The sequence below is a fragment of the Microcaecilia unicolor genome, chromosome 3 (assembly GCF_901765095.1).
Source record: "Microcaecilia unicolor chromosome 3, aMicUni1.1, whole genome shotgun sequence".
NCBI lineage: Eukaryota > Metazoa > Chordata > Amphibia > Gymnophiona > Siphonopidae > Microcaecilia > Microcaecilia unicolor.
This window is the reverse complement of record NC_044033.1, coordinates 147358523-147373814: the sequence shown is the minus strand read 5'-3', so window position 1 is coordinate 147373814 and position 15292 is coordinate 147358523. Positions and strand designations below refer to the sequence as shown.

Here is a 15292-nt window from a genome sequence, read left to right as displayed (position 1 = left end):
ATATATAAATATAAAAGTACAGAACGAATAGAAATACATATATATATGTGTATATGCACTCATACATTCGCACTCATGTATGAGATTAAAACAGTGCATCCACTTAGGTGGATTACTCTCTCTTATTAGCAATTGACACCGAGAAGACGTTTGACTGTGTGGAGTGGTCTTTTTGAAGGTAGTACTGGATGTCATTGGCTTTGGTCCTCGTTTCAAGGCCTGGATCACTGAATTATATGCTTCCCCTAGTGCTTGGATTAGAGTAAATAGGGACTACTCTGAAGCATTTTCTCTGGGGAGGAGAACTCGCCAGGAGTGCCTCTTATCTCCCTTACTGTTTGCATTAACAGTGGAGCTCTTAGCTGCTTGTATCTGACAGACTTCTGCTATAAAGGGTTTGTGAGTTGGACAGGAGTACAAAATGTCTTTTTGCAAATATCTTATTGGCTGTGATGGAACCTGAATCATTGCTACCTCTCATAATTGACACTAAATCTGTATGGTACCCTGTCCGATTTTAAATTGAACGCAGCCAAATCTGAGATTTTAAACATTACATTGGATTCTGATAGGTTGCACTCTCTGAAGACATCTTTGCCTTTTGGGTGGGCCAGAAATTACATCCGCTATTTGGGAGTTAGTATCTGCCTTGACTATAATAATCTTTATAAATATTAATTATAAGGCAGTGATCCAGGAGCTTTCTTTGGCTCTAGATCGGTGGCATGGTCTGACTCACATTTGGCTGGGTGAATAGCTGTCTGCAAAATGATGTTGTTACCTAAATTTTTGTATTTGTGCCAGACTCTACCAGTGCCCATACCAAAATGGGTACTTGGTAAATTACAGTGAAAGCTTTTTCAAGGGTGTCCAAATGGGTTTTAGTACAGTGAGGGAGGACTAGGTATTTTATTATTTATTAGGATTTATTTACCGCCTTTTTGAAGGAATTCACTCAAGGCAGTGTACAGTAAGAATAGATCAAACATGAGCAGGAGGCAATTAGAGCAGTAAAAATATTCGAACAACAATACAAAGTATGGCATGGTATACTATTTGCAATGACAACACAATATGTACTAGAACATTATAATTGGTAGTGAAGGGTAAGGCAAAGTTGTAACATATAGATGAGTAAGAAAGTAGGAAGAATTAGAAAGTAAGGTGATTGATTTGAAGAAAGTTGCACGTGAGGTCAGAGAGAAGGTTAAATATTATCTCAGCTAGGGTAGGAGTGGATAAACATGTCCCGCTGCAGTATGTGCAGCCGAGTCAATCCTTGTGTGTGTGAGTGAGACTAACAAGTTAGTTACTTCTTCCGTTAAAGGCTTGGTTGAAGAGCCAAGCTTTCACCTGCTTCCTGAAGTAGAGGTAGTCTTGTGTTAAGCGGAGCCTTTCAGGCAATGCATTCCAGAGTGTGGGGGCTACTCCGGAGAAGGCTCGCTTGCGGGTATCACATCTTGTAATGTCTTTTGGAGAGGGTGTAGTTAGGTATCCCAGTCTTGTGCCGTTATTATTGGGCTGCGCAGCTTAGAGCCTTGATGGCTTGGGGATTGGCTTCTCCTAATGCTGTGGGTACGATTGGAGGGAGCTTTTTTAGAGCATACTTCTTGTTTGCAACTTTTCGGACTCACCTGGCGCTCCCTGGGTGGTGGAAAATTCAGAATCCTGTCATATGGATTTCCCTGGCTATCTGGGTCCGTTGGTATCGCATCTTTTAAGGGCAAACGGATGTCATGATGTACCCCACTTGCTGGTGTGGCTCCCCTTATAGAGGATTGGGCTAAATATGTGTTTCAGTCTTGGGAATGGAGGGGGTTGACTCATATTGGTCAGTTGTGCAAGGAGAGTGGCTTTCTAACCTCTTTTGGTTTTTTTTTATAGACCTCCAACACTTATCTAGATAGTAAGGATTTTTTAAATGTATTTACAACTTAGACATTTGCTCTCTAGTGAGGCCTACAAGGGGATTTTTTTAGGCCTCTTCTACTGCTTTTGAAGATATTTTAGCTAAGGCTTACAGCAAGTTCAATTTATGATTTTTTTGTCTGGGCCCAATCCTCAGGAGATACCATGCTACATGAGACAGTGGGAGATTGGTCTTGGCCGAACTGTTTCCCCGAAGGAGTGGGGGGAGCTTATTAAGCTATGTTTTGTATTTCTATTTCGACTATTTTATTTATTTAAAAAAAATTTATAATCCACCCATTCAAAAATCTGGAACATGAGGTGAAATCACTGCATAGATGGTACAGGGTGCCTAAAACCATTGCACATTTTATTCCTACCCATTTAGGAATATGTTGGAGGGGATGTGGTGGACTAGGTACTCATTTCCATATTTGGTGGGACTGTCTTTCCATGAAGACCTTTTGGCTTAGTTGGGCAGGGGTTTTTTTCCACCATGTTTAATGTTTCTATCCCAGTTGATCCTGCTTTAATTTTGCTGCATGTGGTACCTTCTTTCTCTCCTGCAGGGTGCAGTGAAGGTACTCCGCTCCACTGTACAGCTGTTTTCCGCAGAGAGATGGCTAAATGTTGGAAATCTGCAACATTACCAAAGGAGGCACGGCTCTGGAGTGCCTTGTGGGATGCTTATTATCTCACCAAGCTGATGGCACCTTTCTTGCCTGGTATCAGACTGTTTAAGTATAATTTTGGGACCTTGAACTTTGTTGCACACTGAAATGAACTTGACGTTTGGTATATATACCCTGTTAGTTTGTGTGCTCTCCGTTCTGGCACCTCTTGCCTACTTTTTCTATTGCAAGCTGCTCTAGGGGATAGGGTGTGAAGGGATGGGGGGCATAGGAAGTTCTCACTATGGTTGGGGTTTTGGTTACTTTGGCAGACTAATCTGTTTTTTTTACTGTTGAACATTAATGAAAATTAATAAAAATAAAGTTTAAATACAGCAGTGGCTTGGCTGGAAAAGCAGGAAGAAACCACTGCGATCCTGCTCCTTTGTCTGAAAAGACTATGTGATCTTGCAGCAGAAAAACAAAAACTGGCCTTGAAGTATACAGAATTACTTCCGTTTTTAGTTTACTTTTAAATACTATACTTTATTACAGCGTATTTCTCTTTTTAAATAGAAATACAGTTTTATGTACTACAAATACAGTACTGTACTTAGTTCGTACTTTTTTTCTGCCAAATTTTTAAAAATTAGGTATGTCCAATTATCTGGATTTATGATTATCCAGATCACCCTCTGCAGAGGATAGTCCGGATAATCGTGTCATACAGTATTTTAGTAAACAAGGCTTCACGAACATTGCTGATTGAGATGTAAAACATGATAAGATCTATCGGGTAATGTTCGATTCTTACCTGGGGTAATAGAGGGTTACTCAAATCACAAGGAGCTGCAAAGGGAATTAATCTGGTTCCCCAGGTTCTCAGTCCACTGCACTAACCCATTAGGCTACTCCTCCTCCAGCAACAAATGTAAAATCTCAACTATAAGAGGAGCAAACAAGTTAATCCAGTGAATTTCACTGGGTGTCAGAAGTTTAAACTTAATACTCACTCTCTGAATGCCCTCTTCGTTCACACAAACCCTTTGGAACAGCTTCTTGAACGCTTTGCTCAGAGTAAAGGCAAAGAATCGGATGGCCCCTAGCCGCAGGCTGTGGCCCATTTCTTCAAGGATTTCCATAGCTTCTTCTTGAATGATATCCGGGGATTCGCCCGTCTCTTTGGATAGCTAAAGAATAGGTTATAGTGGACGAAAGAATTTGTTATGCACAGATAAGTAGCACAAGCATCCTCTCAAGTCAGACCTAACTTTCACTTTCTCACCTTGGGGCTCTAGAAAGGAAATGTACCACAAACCCAGAAAAAGTAAGCATAACAATAGGTAGGAAAAAACATTAGTAAACACCATCAGGAGAGGTCCACAATACTGGAAAACTTTACACACATTGGGCCCGACACTCAAAACTGAGCTAGCCACATAAAAACTTATTTTCCCCTTTAAATATGAAAGGCTCCTTTTACTAAGGTGCACTTATGATTATAGCATGAGCTAAATGCCAAGCAGCCCATTTTATTACTGTGGGCTTCTTAGCATTTATGTGCTAAATCTGTTAGCACACCTTAGTAAAAGGAGCCCAAAGTGACTATAGGAATAAATGCTGTATTTATCAGTAGAAAAAGGAGCAGGGTTAGGAAGCAAGCTGGCGACCAGCATATAAATTGGCTGAATATTGCTGTTTTTCAGTTATTCTCTGGATATCACATAGACAAGTTAGGCCAGCAAAAGAACAGGCCTGACAAATACAATGAAGCAGCAATGAGGTCACCATATATTTATGAGGTCACGTATATTTAGAAGAACTACTTAAACGTATAGTGTCACTGAATATACACATAAAGTGGCACCACTGCTACATATCAAGCTCACTGCTGGTACAGATTGATTGGAAATGGTAAGTGGACTTGTTACTGGTAATAAGCAGTTTTCCTACAGTCAACCCCAAGAAAAGCATAAAATATAGCTTTTCAACTATTTTATACCACCAATTTCTTTCTGGGTGGAGAATGAGTAGTGGGTTGTGTAGGAGATGACTTGGAAGGCCCCAACTTTCAAAACAGTTCTTTATTATTCTATCCATCAACAATGCAGAGCCTCTGAGTTGTCGTCAAACAATTTTTCTTTACGGTTATCTTTCTGCCTCCGCCCTGTCTAGGGCTGGAGGAAGGGAAGGATGCTGCCCAACTCCCTTCATGGAGAAATGTGGAATCTGCGGATACCCCAGAAAAATGGGAAACAGAAGCGTGAAATTTATTCTTACCTGTTAATTTCCTTTCCTTGATTCTTACTAGACCAGTCCAGACTTATAGGTTATATCCTCTTACTAGAAGGTAGAGGAAGAGACTTGAAGATTCCGATGACAGCAGCGTAACAGGTGGTGCAGGCAGGAACATTCTAGTATACTAATGCCTAAGCCACTCAACAGTTAAGAGGAAGGGGGGTAAAAAAAAAAAAAAAAAAGAAAAACTGAACCCAGTACAGAAGCTCTGTAGCACTACCTTTGCAAAACTGACTATTGATGGCCCTGTACTAGTCATTGGTGAAGCCCCACTTAGAGTACTGTGTTCAATTCAGGGGTGTAACCAGACCTCAGCAGGAGGGGGGGGGGGTCCAGAGCCCAAGGTGGGGGGCACATTTTAGCCCGCCCACCCGCTGCCACAGACCCCCCCACACACATACTTTTGACCCGCCACTGCTGCCAGGTACCTTTGCAGACGGGGGTCCCCAAACCTCCCCCCCCAGCCTTAGTGTTCTTCAGCGCCGGTCTCCGGCATTCGCTGATCCGTGCTGTGAGTCCTGACGTCCTGCAAGGAACATGCTGGACTTCAGGACTCACAGCACAGATCAGCTAACACGGAGGAGACCGGCGCTGAGGAAGACTAAGGCTGGCAGGGGTTGGGGACCCCCGCCAGCAAAAGTACCTGGCGGCGGCAGGGGGTCGAAAGTGGCGGGGGAGGGTCGGCGGGGGGTGTTAAGTAGAGGGGGCCAGGACTAAATCTGTGGGGGCCCATGCCCCCACCTAGCTACGCCCGTGGTTCAATTTTGGAGGCCTTATCTCGCTAAGAATGTAAAAAGACTTGAAGTGGTTCAGAGAAAAGGGACTAAAATGTTAGTGGGTTTATGTAGCAAGACATACGTGGAGACTTACTGAACATGTATACCCTGGAGGAAAGGAGAAACAGGGGTGATATGATACAGACATTCAAATATTTGAACGGTATTAATCTGCAAGAAACCTTTTCCAGAGACAGGAAGGTGGTAGAACCAGAGGGCATGAACTGAGGTTGAAAGGGGGCCAACGCAATGTCAGGAAGTATTTTTTCACTAAGAGGGTGGTAGATACCTGGAATGCCCTCCCACGGGAGTTGGTAGATCAGAAAACGGTAACGGAATTCAAAAATGTGTGGAACAAAAACAAAGGAATCCTGTTTAGAAGGATCAGATTCAAAGAATCTTAGCAGAGATTAGGTAGGAAAGCCGGTCCTGGGCAGATTTCTATGGCCTGTGCTCTGATCGAGGCTGAATAGATTTGAATGGGCTGGAGAGGAGCTATTCAGAGGCTTTGACAACAACTTCAGAAATTTTAGAACAAGGCTAGTGCTTTACCTCTGGAAGACATTTGTGAAAAATTTCAAACTTCCCGAGGCTTGATTGGTGGCCTGTATAGAAGTGTCAGTGCCCAGGTCCAGTGTTACAGCCAACATAGGAAAAGCTGCAATGATGAGCTTGGGTGTAAGCCTCGGGGAAGCGGCGTGGGAGAAAATAGAACGTGCAGTGGCGAAAGTGTCCACCCACGTGCTGTCACAGGAGAATGCAGTGAAAGTCCTATACCGTTGGTACCTCACCCCGGATCGACTTCAAAGGATTTATCCATCTTCCTCTGGTCTGTGTTGGAGGGGATGCGGTCAACGTGGCACAATGGGCCATGTGTGGTGGAGCTATCTTAAAGCCAGAGCCTACTGGAAAGCGATTCATAGTAGGTTGCAGATCTGGCTGGGCTGTCGAATCCAGTGGGCTCCAGAGAATTTTCTTTTTTCTGTAAGGGCAGTGGGCCTAACTTCATACCAACAAGAGTTGGTGCACCACGCTGTTGGGGCAGCGAGAGTGGTACTTGCATCTCAATGGAAACAGAGGGGGGGTCCCCTCGGTTACAAGGTGGTGCAACAAACTACGGTAAGTGTGCGAGATGGAAAGACTCCGAGCGGAGCGATTACATCAGACAAGTAAATGGTATTTGATTTGGAACTCCTTTTCCACCACTGCCAAAAGTGTTTAGAGAATAACAGTAGTACTTGTGTAGCTGATGGTGTTGAGTGGTCCTCTGTGGGTTGGTTAGATAGGGGAGCAGATGAGGGGTGGGGGGGGGGGGGGGGGGGGTAATTCATAAGTTATAAAATCCTAAAAAACTCATGACGTTGTGATTAATCTTTGGATGTTTTAAGAAGAGAGACTTGCGAGAGTCAGCTGCTTCTGTTTGTATTGAAATTTCTGTACTTGTATGCTGTTGTCTTGGCTTCAAAATCCATTGTATAATCTTACTGTTTAATAAAGACTTCATATAAATAAAAATAAAAAAAGAACAAGGCTAATGCTGGGCAGACTTCTACAGTCTATGCCCTAAAAATACATAGTAACATAGTAGATGACGGCAGAAAAAGACCTGCATGGTCCATCCAGTCTGCCCAACAAGATAACTCATATGTGCTAATTTTGTGTATACCCTACTTTGATTTGTACCTGTGTTCTTCAGGGCACAAACCGTATAAGTCTGCCCAGGACTATCCCCGCCTCCCAACCACCAGCCCCGCCTCCCAACCACCGGCTCTGGCACAGACCGTATAAGTCTGCCCAGCACTATCCCCGCCTCCCAACCACAAGCCCCGCCTCACACCACCAGCTCTGGCACAGACCGTATAAGTCTGCCCAGCACTATCCCCACCTCCCAACCACCAGCCCCGCCTCCCGATCTCGACTAAGCTCCTGAGGATCCATTCCTTCTGCACAGGATTCCTTTATGCTTATCCCACGCATGTTTGAATTCCGTTACCGTTTTCATTTCCACCACCTCCCGCGGGAGAGCATTCCAAGCATCCACTACTGTCTCCGTGAAAAAATACTTCCTAACATTTTTCTTGAGTCTGCCCCCCTTCAATCTAATTTCATGTCCTCTCGTTCTACCACCTTCCCATCTCAATGGAAACAAGGGGGTCCCCTCGGTTACAAGGTGGTGCAACAAACTACGGTATGTGTGCGAGATGGAAAGACTCCGAAGTTCTGTACTGTTCTTGAAGAAGAGCTGAAACTGCTGATTGCCATACTGTAAGGTGGATTCACGGATATTATGTGTTAGTAACGAAACATTGCTTATTGATTGACAATCTTGTGTATCACTTTTTCTTCTTTTTGCTGTTACTGTTCAGTTTCGCTGCACAATAAAGACTTCTTGCAAATAAAAAAAAATGGGAAGGATAAATCAAGATCAGGTAAACATATGATGTATCACTTCATACCATATGTAATGAGTTTATCTTATTCGGCAGACTGGATGGACCATACAGATCTTTATCTGCTGTCATCTACTATGTTACATATAGACAGGTGAGAAACCTAGGACCCATAAATACATAAGTATTGCCATACCGGGACAGAACAAAGGTCCATCAGGCCCAGCATCCTGTTTCCAACAGTGGCCAATCCAGGTCACAAGTATATATTTTATTATGTTTATCCTAGAAATAAGCAGTGGATTTTCCCCAAGTCCATTTTAATAATGGTCTATGGACTTTTTCCTTTAGAAAAGGGAAAGGGAAATGGGACTTGATATACCGCCTTTCTGTGGTATTTTGCAACTACATTCAAAGCGGTTTACAAATATACAGGTACTTATTTTGTACCTGGGGCAATGGAGGGTAAGTGACTTGCCCACAGTCACAAGGAATTGCAGTGGGAATCGAACCCAGTTCACCAGGATCAAAGTCCACTGCACTAACCACTAGGCTACTCCTCCACAACCCTGCTAAGCTAACTGCTTTTATTACATTCTCTGGCAACAAATTCCAGAGTTTAATTACAAACTGAGTGAAGAAATATTTTCTACGATTTGTTTTAAATTTACTACTTTGTAGCTTTATTGCATGCCCCCTAGTCCTAGTATTTTTGGAAAGAGTAAACAATCGATTCACGTCTACCCGTTTCACTCCACTCATTCGTTTATAGACCTCTATCATATCTCCCCTCAGCTGTCTTGTCTCCAAGCTGAAGAAACCTAGCCGCTTTAGACTTTCCTCATAAGGAAGTCGTCCTATCCCCTTTATCATTTTCATAGCCCTTTTCTGTACCTTTTCTAATTCTACTATATCTTTTTTGAGATGCGGTGACCAGAATTGAACACAATATTCGAGGTGCGGTTGCACCATGGAGCGATACAAAGGCATTATAACATCCTCATTTTAGTTTTCCATTCCTTTCCTAATAATATCTAACATTCTATTTGCTTTCTTAGCCGCTGCTGTGGCACAATGAGCAGAGAGTTTCAAAGTATCATCAACAACGCCGCCTAGATCCCTTTCCTGGTCCGTGACTCCTAATGTGGAATCTTGCATCACATAGCTATAGTTCGGGTTCCTCTTGCCCACATGCATCACTTTGCACTTGCTCACATTAAACTTCATCTGCCATTTGGATGCCCAGTCTCCCACTCGTAAGGTCCTCTATTAATTTTTCACAATCCTCTTGCTATTTAACAACTTTGAATAACTCTGTGTAGTCAGGAAATTTAATTGCCTCACTTGTTATTCCCATCTTTAAATCATTTATAAATATGTTTAAAAAAACAGCACAGACCTCTGGGGAACCCCACTATCTACCCTTCTCCATTGATTTAGATTGTAAGCTCTTTTGAGCAGGGACTGTCTTTTCTTCATGTTAAATTGTGAAGCGCTGCGTACGACTGGTAGCGCTATAGAAATGATTTATAGTAGTAGTAGTAGAAACTACTGAACATTTAACCCTACTCTCTGTTTTCTATCTTTTAACCAGTTTTAATCCATAATAGAACGCTACCTTCTATCCCATGACTCTCCGATTTCCTCTGGAGTCTTTCATGAGGCACTTTGTCAAACGCCTTTTGAAAATCCAGACAAACAATATTGACCAGCTCAGCTTTATCCACGTTTGTTCACGCCTTCAAAACAAAAATGTAGTAGATTGGTGAGGCAAGATTTCCCTTCACTAAATCCACGTTGGCTTTGTCTCATTAATCCATGCATTGGAATATGCTCTGTACTTTTGTTCATTATAATAGTCTCTACCATTTTGCTCGGCACCAACATACTACTACTACTACTACTTGACATTTCTAAAGCGCTACTAGGGTTACGCAGCATCAGGCTCACTGGTCTATAATTTCCTGGATCTGCTCTGAAACCTTTAAAAAAAATTGTTGTTACATTGGCCACCCTCCAATCTTCCGGTACCATGCTTGATTTTAAAGAGAAATTAAATATTACTAACAATAGTTCCGCAAGTTCATTCGGAAGAATACCATCTGGTCCAGGAGATTTGCTACTCTCCAATTTGTCAAATTGCGCCATTACATCCTCCAGGTTTATAGAGATTTCATTCAGTTTCTCAGATTCATCAGCTTTGAATTCCATTTCTGGCACCAGAATCTCTCCCAAATCTTCCTTGAATTCATTTAATATCTCTGTTATGGCTTTGTTTTCCCTGAGTGTCCCTTTTACCCCTCAGTCATCTAGTGGTCCAACCGATTCTTTTGCTGGCTCCTTGCTTTTAACATACCTAAAAAAATGTTTTATCCAGGAATCTACAGAATTCTTCAGTCTTCCAGGGCAGGTCCTGGACTGGTATAGGTGGGCTCTTGGAAAGGAAATTAACAGATAAGGATATATTTCACCTTATTTATCCTACTAGACCAGTCTAGAGCTATGGGATGATCCAGAGCTTTTATCCCACAGGGTGGGAGGAAGACAACACCTTCCAGGACTGCCCTACCACAGGCACTGACTCCTTAAGTCTAAACATCAAGCTTGTACTGTTTGACAAATGAATTTAAAAAAAAAAAAAAAAAAGGACCATATTGTGGTCCTGTTTCAGCCCAGGATACAGCCTATGATCTGGTAGAGTGAGACGTAAAGTCCCAAGGAAACTCTTCTCTCTGAAGACTTTAGGCTGACTCAATAGTCAACCTAATCCAGCATGGGGAAAAATTGTACGTTTCAAATGAAAATGAGAAACTGTTGCAACAGTTGCTGGGGAAATTCTGGAATATTCTTGGATGCATCACCTGTTGGAATCATAGGTGTGGTTGTGGGACCCCCTCTCCTACCCCCAAGTTGTAGGTGCTAAAGTTGAATTGGTCCCCATCTCCCCACTGCCAATATACCTTCACCCTTTAACCTCTCTCCCCAAAGCAAGGTAGAAAACTACACCTATGCTAGAATCTGCGTAAATATGTAAACCACCCATCTAGAACCTGCAATGTTCATATTTAAAATTTTTGAATGGTTTATTTTTCTGAAGTTTATTTGGTTTAGCGAACAAATAATAGAAGAACATTTACCACCTTAGTAGTAATGGAACTACATGTCATCATTTGTTGGGAGAGAATCTATCGGAAATCCACAGAAGACTTCTCTCTCAAGAAAGGGATTTTTTTTTTTTTTGCGTCATTGCAGAGCCCTGAATTTTGTTTGCCTGACTTACTCTTTTCCTTATCAGTACCCTCAATAGTTTCATGGTGTGAATTCCTTCCATACTACTATTAACCACAAATTCCACTTTTCAAGTGCTTTTGCAAATACAAACACATAACCTGTCTGGTGAGTAATCTGTCAAAGGCCTCCAACTCCTTTAGTTCTGCAGGCCCACCTGTTTGATGACATATTGCACTTGCTCTGACTTCAGAACAGCTGTCTTAAGGGTCCCAGGTTTGCAGGGTGAAAGGCCCTTATAAATGGCTGGCGTGTAACACTTCATGGCATACTGAATGTCACTGGACTGCCGCCTCTCCTCCAAGATGTCTTCAAACTCATCCTTCTTCTTACATGAGAGTTCTTTCTGCTGGGAGCAAACAAACAAAAACTGAAGCAGAGTCCAAATAACTTTCAGGATATTACAACATATTATTTTATTTATTTATTCACAGTGCTCAATATACTGCAAGATGACCAATAATGGTTGCTAAGCAGTTTACAATTGTTCTATAAAAGAAGGAAGGTAGGAGGGGAAGAGAGAAGGGGTGAGATGAAGAGGGGAAGCTGGTTAATCAGGGGAGATGCCGATGGACTCAGCAAAGAGGTGAGTTTTGAGCACCGACTTGAATGACAGAAGAGAGGGTTGCATCCTGAAGTGGGGTGGGAGGGTGTTCCATAGTTTAGGATCAAGGTAGCTAAAAGCAATTTCACACGAAATGTTCATCTGAAGAGAGGTGTGAGGGGGTAGAGTATGGAGATTGCTATTAGAGGAACAAAGGGAGCATGGAGGATTGTAGGGGATAAGTAGAATGTTAATGTAAGCAGGGGTGGTAGGAAGGTGATCCTTGAAGAGCAGAAGGATTTTGAATTTGATGCAGGGAGAACTGTTAGCATGCACACAGGCAGAATGCCCCGTGCTGCCTTATGGTCCTGCTATCACCACCACCGTTCTAAGGGTGATCTGGTGGCAGCCACTGCTGTAGAAGAGGAGGGAGCCATTTAGGGGGACATGGTGGAGTGAGGGGAAGAGGAATAAGGAACCAGAGGGAAAATGGTGGATCATCAGAGGAGAGAGGAGACTAAAGACACAGAACAAGATGAAGAGATATTGTATATGAGGGAAGGAAAAGGGGGTGGGGGAAGAGAGAGAGAGAGAGAAGATTCTGGGTACAAGGAGGAACAGGACACAGTGAGGATGCTGAACACATAGGGAGGGATAGGACATCTAGGGAAAATACCAGTGTGAGTGTGTGGGGGGGGGGGGGGATGGAGTGGTTAACATTGTCAAAACAGCTAGCACAGTGCAGAAGTTTGACATTGGTTGACTGCATCAGTTTGTATTGTTCAGAAAAGAAGGGACAAATTTTAGTGATGTTAGAGAGAAATAAAGAGGTTTTAGCACTCTGTCGGATGTGTGTGGAGAAAAAGAAGAGACACCAAGGTTACATGCTAAGGAGACCAAAAGAATGGCAGTATTATCTACAGAAATAGAAAATGGGGCAAAAGGAGACATAGATATGTGGGGGGGGGGGGGGGGGGGGGCGGGCGGGATACAAAGCTCAGTTCTGCCTAAGTTCAGTTTCAGATAGTGGTGGTACATCCAGACAGCAATGTCAGACAAGGAGGCTAAAATTTGGGCCTGGATTCCTGGTGAAAACTTCAGGTGTAGAGTGGAGAATTGCACGGGGACAGAAATCTATCCTGTCCCCGCAAGAATTTAATAGTACCTTTAAAAAAAAAATTCTGGTCAGCTCTCTCGGTCTTTGGGTTTGAGCCTCAGCACTGCAGGCAAGAAAGAAATAGAAGTTGGAACACTTCGCTGGCACTGTGTCCTGAAAGGTCACCACATGCATGCATCAATAGGTCAGGTGACCTCTAATGCTCATGCCTGTGTCAGAGCTGAGGACTGTGCATCAGCCCCAGAGCAGAGAGGGTTAATGACTTTCTACATCTGCGCTGTTTAAGCAAGGAGGAGGAGGAGGCACTCAAAGAACTTAGCACTTGGTAGGTGAGATGCTGGCATAGGTGCAGCTTACACTTCCACGGGGAACCCCGCAGGAACTGCTTTTGTCTCCACAGGAACCCTGCAGTACCAGAGAGGATTACTGAGGCAGGTCTCTAGTGTGCAGAGGTAGATTTTAGAGTCAGACTGTTTATTGATGTAAGTCACATTGAACTCGAGTTTTCTTGGGATAATGTGGGATATAAATATTAAATACATATACATATATAAATAAGCTAGCAAGCTACTGAAAACCATGGGAGGAAATCAGAACACCAAGGGAACAAGTATATACAGAGAAGAGGTCCGAAGTCAGACCTGAGGTTCACCGAGAGTGGGATAGAAATGAAGAAGGGTCCACCAGAGCATACACCAAAAGTGTGATGGAAGAGATAAGAAGAAAATCAAGACAGAACAGAGTTCTGAAATCCAAGTGAGAACAGTGCATGAAGAGCAGGTGGTGATCAAGTATCAAAAACAGCAGATAGGTGTAGCAGACTGAGAACCAAGGGAGTCTGGTTCAAATTCTACTGCAGCTCCTTTTGATTTTGGGCAACTCATTTAATCCTCCATTGCCTTAGGTTCAAACCTAGGTCCCTGTTTAGTAAGCCGCACTGTAGGTGCGCTAACTTTTTAGCGTGTGCTAAAAATTAGCGCACACTAATGCTAAGACACCCATAGGAATATATGGGCATCTCTAGCATTAGCACGCACTAAAGTGTTAGTGCGCCTACAGTGTGGCTTAGTAAACAGGGCCCCTAGATTGTAAGCCCTCCAGGGACACAAAAATACCTACTGTACCTGAATGTACACTGCTTTAATAACTTTCAGTATGTAAGGTTAAAATAAAGTGAGGATGGCCTAAAGGCCCTTAGCCACTGGAAAATTTGGAAAAGGTTGTTTCTGTAGAAAGTAGAGGGTAAGAGGCTAGATTGGAGTGAAGCAAGAATAGATTGAGATGGGGGGGGGGGGGGGGGGAGAAAAGTCTGGCAGTGGCAGCCAGCACCATATCTAAGTAGAGATAGGAGATGACCATTAGAAGAGCAAATAGGGTCCAGTGAATTTTTTGTTGTTGTTGTAATCACAGCATGTTTGAAGACATCAGGAACAGCTGCAGTGGAAAGTGATAGACCAAGGATGAGACATATGGAAAGGATGACAGTAGGGGAGATAGCAATGATTAAATGGGTGGGAATATGGTCAAAGACACAGATAGTGAGTTTGAGTGAGGAGATTAGTCCATGTTTTAAGTCAGCAGAATTTAGTCATGCTTTCCTAGAAACAGTCACATATATGCAGATTCCTCCTCTTATTTTAGGAAAGGAAGGGTGTGAAAATGAAATGGGGGAAAGATAGAGATGGAGGTGACCTGGTGGTGAACTCAAGGTTAACAAAGTGAAGCTTGTCACAGAAGTATTCAACTATAATCTTGGCAGAAAGTGAAGGGCGTGGAGACACTGAGGAAGGTGCTCAGTGTGGCAAAGAGTTGGACACATTCCTCATATTCTACATGCCTTGATTTGTTACCAAAGTTAAAACAGATACAGCAGAATGCAAGTTTCATATGGGATTTATTCCTCTTCTGCCTAAGGGGTGTGAGCTGCTTGGGGGGGGGGGCGGGGGACGAGAAAGGGCTGGCTCTATCATTGAACGACTGTTTTTCTCACATGGCCCCTCTTTTATATCCCGTTTACCAGCTCCTACTGACATATGAATGAGGCACAGCAATGAGTCTTTGCACAAGTGCCCACATCCCTTTCAACTCCCATAGGCCACCCCTGTGGAGGGGGGGGGGGGGGGAACAGTTCTTAGGAGCAGTTTTCAGGTTCAGATGATCAACGTCTGGGACTCTATCCAAACCAGCTTATCAGAAATATTGCAAAGCTATTACTTACGTGAAGGGTTTGAAGGGCACTTCTAAAATGTACAATAAGCAATGAAGCATAGATGACAGAGAGAAAAGTTTATAAAATCACGTGTGGTGTTCAAACAGTGAAAAAAGGAATAATAAAACAAAGAGGTCACTACGTGAAACCA

General features: G+C 43.0%; 1 protein-coding gene across 2 annotated transcripts in view; it reads right to left on the bottom strand.

The window, feature by feature from the left end:
- Positions 1–15292, bottom strand: part of GNPAT (glyceronephosphate O-acyltransferase) — a 127553-nt gene that overhangs the window by 95808 nt on the left and 16453 nt on the right. Inside the window, exons 2-3 of one of the 2 annotated variants that reach the window (XM_030196441.1) lie at positions 11429–11620; positions 3533–3709 (exon numbers count right to left, since the gene is read on the bottom strand). In XM_030196441.1, coding sequence (XP_030052301.1) covers positions 3533–3709; positions 11429–11620 — 369 coding nt within the window. The remainder of the gene's footprint in view (positions 1–3532; positions 3710–11428; positions 11621–15292) is intronic. The other variant, XM_030196442.1, reaches the window with a different exon arrangement.